The sequence below is a fragment of the Branchiostoma belcheri genome, unplaced genomic scaffold (assembly GCF_001625305.1).
Source record: "Branchiostoma belcheri isolate BF01 breed outbred unplaced genomic scaffold, Haploidv18h27 scaffold2, whole genome shotgun sequence".
Classification (NCBI taxonomy): Eukaryota; Metazoa; Chordata; class Leptocardii; order Amphioxiformes; family Branchiostomatidae; genus Branchiostoma; species Branchiostoma belcheri.
In genome coordinates this window covers 8,418,707-8,428,556 of record NW_017803490.1, presented here as the reverse complement: position 1 = coordinate 8,428,556, position 9,850 = coordinate 8,418,707, and the positions used below count along the sequence as shown (strand labels likewise).

Genomic DNA, 9,850 nt, shown 5'->3' with positions numbered 1-9,850 from the left:
GATTGAAGGAGGGAGGGAGGGAGTAGTGTGGACAGAGTGGTGGTGTAGCGCTGCCCTCCAACATTCAGACTCACAACCGGTGGAAACTCCTTAGTATAGGGAAAATACACACATAAAGGTGGCGGAGACTATAATACTCATATAGTACGCAGTTATACTAGTAGTCTACAGTAGGTGGGGCCACAGAAAGATCAACATGTTCAAACCAACGTCTTCAGTTTATTGAACTAAGAAGAAGCCAGATGGCTGAATTGTACGCTCATTTTAAGTTAATACATACTGTTAGTGAGACACATTGGAATAGAAAACATTGATCGAAGTTGTTAATACAGCTGCGTCTTAAAAGCTCTTTATATAGAAGCTATGAGCAGAACAGATTAAAATAGAATACTGAATATACTGTACTCAAGGACCTCGAAGGGGCGAATCGATGCAAATATTTCTATCGTAGCCCCTGGCTTTAGAAACCAAACATGGTGCAACATACAAGGAAGAGAACCTTACCTGTGTGTTAGTCATTGAGAAAAGGATGAAACAAGCCGTGAAAGTTGCCTACAGATCACAAAAACGTCAGGTTTAAAATCCATCTGCCTCCTTCCATCGATCTAGAATGGTTACTTCCGGGTTCGCTGACGCAACCTTTGACCTCTGCGTAGTTTTATTATCCAAATAGTATCTATAGTGCTTGGATGGTACTACACGGAACATCCACTGCAGCAAATGCCGTTTTTATCGTTCGCATGTCGCTACGATAAGTGAGTTTTCGTAATTTTTACCCAAGAAGTATTCAAATCAATGTTGATTTTCACGATTTATCAGTAAAACAAATGCGATTAAACGGATTTAAGTGGTATATTCCTGTCTTTCTTTGACCACTTGCTGTAAAATCTAACCTAACAAAATTTTGTAACATCTTTTACTGTCAGGTTATTAATTTTACCAAGAATGATTCAAATTTAATCACCTAGCCACCCTCGTCGAAGTTGTAATACCACTTCGAGGAGACAGGGGACGCTTTTAAAATCTTCTTTTTCTGACCGTCTCTGTCGATGGTATATTGTGCCTGAGCTATTTTCGTTATGAAATGGAGTCGACATTGAATATTATGCTGGCGAGAGCTTCACATGGGTATGTATGGGGGATCTTGGCTTGCAATTTCATGGCATTGTCAATGTAACTATGACAGTATATTGCGAACGCGCATAGTGAGTTTGGGGCATTCAACTGTGTTATACGAATGATTTTGTCCATAATATTTTAACTCTGGGTAACAAACAACTTATTAACGTTACGTAAGATTAAAACGAACAGTTACGCTTCACGTATAATTTACCAACAGCGCTTAACGTTGGATTAGCCACAGAGGGCCAGTGTGTAAACGTAGGGCTGACCAGTCCTTCTGGCCTAGTGGTTGGTGTGTTGACGGTCCGGGTTCGACCCAGAATACTGTACTACTCGCCCCCTAAATCAAGTTTCGCAGTCATGACCAGTAATGTTGAATTACAACAGCCCGCCACGCCACATTATAGAAAGGCACGCAGACTCAATCACCTTTGCCCTACTGAAAGACTGAAGAATTTGCATAGTTCAGAGAAATTTATATTCCTTACAGCCTTCGACAAACCAACTATATTAACTCATCATACAACCTCCAGCGTCTATAGCCTCCATAGCATGCCAAAAACTGGGGGTTTTGGGGGGTCTTCATGGTCTTTGGGAGCTTTTATGTGCTATTTTCTGATTGCATATAGACAACATAGCCGGCCTGGTTGAATTACCCCCGTTTTTAGAACTGAGCTAATCAGAAAACAGCCGAAGACCACCAAACCCCCAGTTCTATAAGCCTGCTACGGAGGCTAATCAGAAAACAGCCGAAGACCACCAAACCCCCAGTTCTGCTACGGAAGCTACAATGTCTACACTATTACTAGGAAGTGAGAGGAAGTCGAGTGTACTAGAGTTTACTAAAAGTGTATATATACACAACGTTATACGTTTATGTATATGTACTACTGCCAACATGTAACCTGTATTTAGCCCAGTGGGGCAAAAATTTACAACAAAGGTTCTTCATTCATTCATTGAAGTTCCCGCTGGGTCGGTTCTTGACCTGTGTGACCTTGGCACTCAAGGTCAAAGGTCTCACCTGGGAACAGTCTTTAAGACTGTGTTAAACCACTTTCACTGTTGATAAACACTACCTTCAGGTGACTCAAAGTTATAAATCCTTCATGTGCGGAATTTTATAGCCTCCGCAGCAGGCTTATAGAACTGGGGGTTTGGTGGTCTTCGCCTGTTTTCTTATTAGCCCAGTTCTAAAAAACGGGGGTAATTCAACCAGGCCGGCTATGTTGTCTATATGCAATCAGAAAATAGCACATAAAAGCTCCCAAAGATCCTGAAGACCCCAGGCCCAGTTTTTGGCATGCTATGGAGGCTAGGAGTTTCAAAAGACAGGCTGTCGTTTTCATGCTTTCGACCACCTGTTAAGTCTTATTTTCTGTACAGTCTTAAAGACGTGCATGGAGTAGATTTAGACATACGTTTGTTTTCAATCAATACTTAAGTGATTAACTGCCTCACCAAATATATTGAAATGACACACATTTTCTTTTCAGTAATAATATATATCAGCGACAATGTAATTTATTGCATATCCATGCCCCATTAGAAGCTAAATACACTGTCAGTAAGATAACTACAGAAGAGCATGGAGGTAAAAGAGAAATCCTTTTTTCTACCTCCATGAGTAGAGTAATAAGGAAATTATACTATGTTTTATCCATACCTATAATTTACATGCTTCTCTCTTGGAACATTTGTATATGGGCCCTTTTCAAAACAATAACTTGGTTTTCCTATTGTGTTTCTCAGTTACCATGACGTGTGAAATACTTGTGTTACCGATATTGACCGATGTCGCAGCTTGCAATGACGTTATAATCTCCAAGATCTTTTGGTGGCTGCAAAGACAGTCAAGACAGTGTGAAATTGGCCAGGTGATATCCAACTGGGTGTCAAATGGAAACTGCCTGGCCAATTTGATACTGTCTTTGCAGCCCCCCAAACATTGGCTTGGATATCATTTTTGCAACTTTATTATTGACGTTGTTCCCATTATTCCCTCGCCATGGCCCGTTCGCATGCGAAGTGAACCCGGCCGGTCCGGGCCATCCGGGGCTTCCATTCAGCATGTCTAACCCCGAGGGACGGTTGCCATGGCGACGAAAGCCTGTCTGACTGTTATGGATGGCCACAACTCCGCACAGGGCAGGATAGCCTCGTCCCCAGGCATATCGGAGGGCCATTAATGCAGAATGTGGGACTATTCATTATCCACTGCCTTCAAAGAAGAAGTCGAACCCCATAAAAGCTAGCGTAGTAGTAGAAGTAGAAGTTTTTCCAGACAGTTGTTACCTGTCTTCTATTACTGTATTGCAATGAGTATTATACTTGATTGTAAAAGCAATTAGCCTTCGGGCATGATTTTGCAAATAAAGTTTATTAATAATAAAATCGTTTATTGTTTACTTTTAAGGGCCAAAAATAATACGTCGGTAACTTAACTGTGTTTACTTGGAGATTCAGGTGGTGTAGGACATTTTCTGTCTATTGTCTGCGATTGGGGGGGGGGGGGTAGTAATGATTACGAATTATGCAAAGTTTTCGCAGCCGATTACGAATTACGTTAAATTCTCAGAGCTGATTACGACTTTACGATTTGCGGCTAATGTACAGTACTGCTATTACGAATTACGTGGATTTTTGCGGAGGTTGCCTACGGATTACGAAGACTAAAAGAGCCTGATTACGCCTTACGAAAAAAGGGCATGCAGGCCCCCAAATGGAACTTCTCTGGGCGGCCAACTCCTCTGGCCAATCATATCTCCTTTTTAGACCGATTTCTACTTTTTTTCAGCCTGCAAAGGAGTCTGGTGGAGACTAACAGTAGCCTGGGTACCAAACATTTGGTCGGCTTGGGGTGGTTTTCCTACTCCGGCCTTTAAGTTTACCAAGCACAGGCGAGTTATTCCACGGACCTCATATCTCCAGCTGGTTTCCCCTGTATCCGCTGGCTTCTTGTATTACGCAGAGTCTTCTACAGTCTTCAAAAAAGCAGTACCCCCGGCACCCGATGCGGCAAAATGTTCTCTCCCAGCAGACAAACTCCCCTGGCATGTTATTTCTCTATTTGCCCTATTTCTACTCTTTCCAGCCGCCTCCCGAAGCCTGGTAGAGGCTAATTGGGGCCTGGTTTGGTGGCCCGAGACGCTACCAGCGCCGAAAAGATAGCGCTGACCTCACGGGGCCTGGTTACTAGGCTAACGACAACGCGTCACCGACGACCCCGATATACCCGGGCCCGAAAATCATCCCGGGACGGTTTTCAGTCCAGCGAACGCGCCAAGAATATTCTCAGGCTGGTTATAGAGGGATGTACTAGTAATTTACCGCGTCTGGGTGTTTTTAGTGTGTGTTGATGTGTTGTATATGCGGTGAGTGGTATTTGGGACACGCCCAGAGGTGGGTAGAATCCACCTTGTACGGTCGACAATAGTGGTCGGACGGGTGGGGACGGTTTAGGTCGAGCCTTTGACAAAGCGCGCAGCCAAGCAAGCGGGATTATTCACTCTAAATGTCGTAGAGGCCGAGTTCTCACGCCAAGGAATTTCTGACTAGCGCAGCTAGCTGCTAGAACAGACGGCCGCCATGTCGATTTTTGGAAGCAGAAGGAGCGGTAGGAGCGGTAAAAGCTACAAGACGCGATCTCTGAAGGATCTATCGGTGGAGTACGGCAGCGACGAGACGGTATGTCCGATTTTTCACGTTCGCTACCTGGGAACACTACCCGTGGAAAGATCAGGCAGGGAAGCCGTAGTCCCGGTGGTTCATATGCTGTACGAGAGGGGGAAAGACAAGAGTCTACCGAAGAGAACTCTGAGTATCGGAGGGCAGGGGATTCTCATCGGCTACCCGAAGAACGCGATCGGCGCCCCGACTCCCGACGTGGTGCCGACCCGAGCGGTCACCTATGGAATTGCAGACAACATCCACAAAGACGTGTTTGCCTTCGTCATGCGGACTCGCAGCTTGGACAACCCTCTTATGTGTCTAGCCTTCAAGACCAAGAAGCCGGAATACGCCACGGCGCTTGCCTTGTGGCTGGTTCGCGCTATACAAGAGTACGGCCACAGCATCGGCCGGCCAACCCCGCCTTCCTCTATCTCCAACCCGCATAGCAGGCGGCCATCTTCTGTTTTCATGAGCAGAAGCCGTTCGGCCACAAAAGTTCTGTCCAACAAGATCAACCTACTTCGGCGCGGGTCTATCAAATCACTCCCGGGGAAGACCCACATCTTCCGGAGACCCTCCGCACAAAGCTCGAAGACGACGGCGTACGGGAACGGGCCGGTTTCTGGAAGAGAGTATGCGGTGGTCAGAAGGAGGAACCACTCGGGAGCGCACAGTGCGCCACACAGGAGCGGCACCGGCCACTACGCGAATGTAGAAAACCACCATTCCCGTCCGGAGCGGCCACGGTCGTATGTTAACACACAGGTGAGAAGATTTTACTAAATGTTTAATTCAGTGTTTAAAACGATTTAAGTAGATATACACATGAACTGAACATTTATTGTTACATATACATAAGTCATACCTGAACACATAGATACACATAGGTCATACATGTGAAGTAAACATATAGGTTGACCTAGGTCATATATGAATACACAGGTAAATAGTTTTCGCTTTTGTTTGTATGTTCTTTGTTTATTTCCCAGGTAAAACGAAATGACATATAGGCGTGTTAAATGTACACTGGGGGAAAAAACAGACATAAGTTAGCCACACACATCAAATAATATTAAAGGCACAAAAATATCATGCAAACTATAAGTCAGCACACAACTGAAGTAACTTTTCTGCATTTGCGTCGAGATTTACGTTGTGTAGGACATTTTTGTGTATTGTCTATTAATAGTTTAAAAACAAAAGGCTGTTACTGTAGAAACGATGCCCTTAAGGTACAGGTGTTGTTTACAAATTAAGGGGCGGGATAGTCTGTAGGAGACCCGGCTGTCTGTTTTTGTCAGTTTTGTTATAATTGTACTTTCACCTAGCCTCCATAGCATGCCAAAAGAACTGGGGGTTTGGGGGCCTTCAGGGTCTTTGGGAGCTTTTATGTGCTGTTTTCTGATTGCATATAGACAACATAGCCGACCTGGTTGAATTACCCCCGTTCAGAAAACAGCCGAAGACCACCAAACCCCCAGTTCTATAAGCCTGCTACGGAGGCTAATCAGAAAACAGCCGAAGACCACCAAACCCCCAGTTCTATAAGCCTGCTACGAAGGCTAACTTTAAACGTACGTGCTACAAAATTATAAGCTTGGTGACTGTAGAATATCATTTTGTTGTTGCTAGCCCTGTCTTTTCATTTAGCTTTATTTCAATCTGTTTGTTTCTTTTTGCGAATTCAATGTTTACCTAACTTTTAGTTGAAGTCCTATAATCCTTCCAAATGTCTCTTTGATACAAACAGATAAACCTGTGTATGTTTACTTAAATCCTCTTGAAGACCAACAAATCTTATGTTTTCTTGCCTTTTCAAAGTCGGTCGAGCGAACTTAAAAGTAGGCATTAGATCTAGTAGTGTTGAAATTTAGTCCTTGAAAGAAGGTCAAAGGTCAGCTTGTGGCATGTCGGCCTAAATGTCATGTGTTCGAATCCGTATCGTTATGTTTCTGAGTCACGCATTAGGTATGAATGTTTTTTGCTGAACTTTTTCTTGTATCCCTTAGATACTAGTAGTTTACAGTACAGAAAGTTGTGTTAAAATATTAATTTACTCACACACACACACACACACACACAGACACACACACACACACACACACACACACACACACAAACACACACACACTATCCAGTCGCTTGAGTTTCTTTGTGTATCTGCTTTTCTTATGAACGTAAATTTAAAAATCACAAATTATTTCCCAACCCCAGGACCTGCAGTACGTGACCAAGGTACACGAGCGGGACACCCACCGACGGGAGGAGCCCGTGTACGCGACCGTGAACAAGCCGCGCCGGTCCGCCCCGGCCTCCCCCACCCGGAGTAACGGGGCTCCGGCTACCGGCACCGGGTTCCACCTGTCCGCTAACACAGCACGGAGACGGCCGCCACCGCAGGTAAACTTTCAAAACGTTCTTCTTATTTAAGTTAAGATGCGGTCACAGATGCCTTACGATTTTGTAGCCTGGATGCCAGACCCATATAATTAATAAACACGCCTGGCCTAGAGTTAGCCAGTGTGTCAGTGTAGTGTGCCAGCCTAATTGAGGTTTGTATAATGAAGAAGAACTTTATTGCACGACAATTGTAATTTCCAAGCAGATCCCTCTCGGTGGCAAAAAGACAGTGTCAAATTGGCCAGGCAGTATCCATTAGCCAGAGAAGGCCCGCGGCCACCGACGGGATTAGCGACAAAAAAACGGGCCATATATGTAAAGCTAACGATCATTCCTCCACAACCTCTGCTTGGAGAGTACTTTTTATTACGATGTGGTGACATACGCCTTACGATTTTGTAGCCTGGATGCCAGACCCATAACATGCCTGGACCAATCTCCAAGCAGATCAAACGTATAGTTCACATTGTATCCAGGGCTATATTTAGAATATAATTACTTTTACGACTGAGTACAAGGTTAGTATTTTGTGTTAAACCACGCATGCGTATTCACACAATCAAAGCACGTCATTTCATTTTTACTTTTAGTAGTATGAATTTTTCGGCAGCAAAAATTTGTTACACCTTGAACATCGTATTTATTAATTTTCCAGAAGCATGTGCATTCAGATGTATTTTGTTCTGACACTGTATTTCATATCAACACAGTTCTAAACACTTACAACGTTAGGATATTGCACACAACCATACATGGTACGCGTCTTTCCTAATATTCATATCAGTCTTTTATTCTTACTAGTAGTCATTCTAAGTTTTTTTTTTCACTGGACGCAAGTGCATCACTTGCACTACCATTATATAATAGTCTATTATTAATTTTCTTGGTGTCTCTTTGTGCAACATCTACCATTTCAATTGAAAATCCATGCTCTTCATTCATCATCATCTTTTTTACATCATGTGCTATTTATTTTTGTTTTATTTCTTGTTGTTGTTTTTGTTTCATCCATTTCTTCTCCCTTTTCTCTCTCTCTCTGCTTCTTCAGATCATCCAAGACTCCACCAAGACGGTCTCTTTCGACCAGAAAAATGACCCGAACCACAAAAACTCTTCCAATAACCACGTATTAACCACACGGGACAAGCTTCTGAACCTCATATCACCCAACAGACAGCTCAAACAGTCCCCTCGGTCACCCAACAAGGAATTTTTATTCCCACAGGAATCCCGAGGGCCCGCCACGCAACCGAGGTCTCTTCCACCCTCACCCGAGCGGACGCAAAGACCCGTAGGATCTCGCGAGAGGTTGATACAGCACGAGATTTACGATTCAAGCCTTAAAGATATAACCGTTATGAGTTACGCAAAACCGCAACAAGAGGAAATACACAACAACCGGCCGTACATAGCGCCCGGCGCTCCAAACTCTAACAACAGGAACTACGCGCACGTTAGTAATAATACTAAAACGTACGCTCAGCCAGCAAGGCATCACCAAGTCCCTAACAACATCACAGCAGCACCTGTTCTGAATAGCAAACCTTCCTACAACCACGTACCCAACAGCAAACCCTACAACCCTCCCCCCATGCCGAACAACAGAAACTATTCCCCAGCCAACCACGTCAAGAAGAATTCTGCCGCTCCGCCTTTGAATCACAGATCAACCTACTCGCCAAACCACCAGCCGCACACCGCCCCTCCCCCACCGAAGGCGATCTTGAAAAATGACACAAAGAGCGAAAAGTCGACTAAGTCGAAGAGGTCGCGGCATTCGTCCAAGAGTGGAGGGAAGAAACAGTCGTATTCCGTACACCAAGACGAGTTGGATAACATTGATTATGACCTGTTCGAGCATTCTGGAAACGAGAGTAGGTCCCGTGTTGGTAGCGCGGGCCAACAGCGGTCTGTCTTTGTATCGGACTCGGACGAAGAGTGGCCCACCTACCGAGGGTCGAGCTCCTTCAAGCCGGTACCTGTACAGAGCCGAGATCGGGTGGAGATCTGACCCAGGAACTGAAGAATTTTCTTTCTGTGTTGAAAAACAAGTCTTTGGTGAAGAAATTTAGCTTCTATCAGGCTTCAGGAAGCGGCTGGAAAGAGTAGAAATCAGACAAATAGACAAATGATATGCCAGGAGAGTTGGCAAACTGTTCTGTCTAGCGGACCAACTCCCCTGGCATGTTATCTCTCTATTTGACCGAATTCTGCTCTTTCCAGCCGCTTCCCGAAGCCTGGTAGAGGGTAAACAAATTGTCCTGAAAAAATATATCAATATTTTAACAGAAACAGCAATTTTTTCAGTACAATCTCTTCGCCAAGGACTTCTTTTTCGACGGTACTTGTACATAATCGTGTCTAGATCTGACCCAATCTCCGAATGAGAACTGATTTTTTTTGGAAAAACAATTCTTTGACGAGAAAATTGCTCTGAAATAGTATACACAGCGTCATGTATCAATATTTCAACGGAAACAACGAAAACGGTCGTTTTCAAAGGATGTTGTCCTTGATTTAAAAGGTCAGTACTTCAGTATTACAATAATTTCAGTATCTCCATATCTAAAACGCCCGGGGGCATCTTATTGTTCTACACAACAGTTTATTCCCCTGATAGAATAGATATAAACGAAACAAGAAAACCGCTATGTTC

The 9,850-nt window shown here is 44.1% G+C and overlaps 1 protein-coding gene across 1 annotated transcript; it reads left to right on the top strand.

Moving 5' to 3' along the window:
• The first annotated feature begins 4,328 nt into the window (after positions 1 to 4,328).
• On the top strand, positions 4,329 to 9,248 carry LOC109468919 (serine/arginine repetitive matrix protein 1-like). The gene is made up of 3 exons (XM_019767299.1): positions 4,329 to 5,559; positions 7,009 to 7,194; positions 8,243 to 9,248. Exons 1-3 carry the CDS (start codon positions 4,711 to 4,713, stop codon positions 9,203 to 9,205), a joined length of 1,998 nt encoding a protein of 665 aa, XP_019622858.1. The 5' UTR covers positions 4,329 to 4,710; the 3' UTR covers positions 9,206 to 9,248.
• Positions 9,249 to 9,850: the final 602 nt, after the last annotated feature.

Bases quoted from the DNA above. Each gene is read 5' to 3' on its own strand.
- LOC109468919 (XM_019767299.1), top strand. From the start codon at position 4,711: ATGTCGATTTTTGGAAGCAGAAGGAGCGGTAGGAGCGGTAAAAGCTAC. The intron at 5,560-7,008 runs GTGAGAAGATTT...TCCCAACCCCAG, and splicing joins GGTCGTATGTTAACACACAG to GACCTGCAGTACGTGACCAA. The intron at 7,195-8,242 runs GTAAACTTTCAA...CTGCTTCTTCAG, and splicing joins GGAGACGGCCGCCACCGCAG to ATCATCCAAGACTCCACCAA.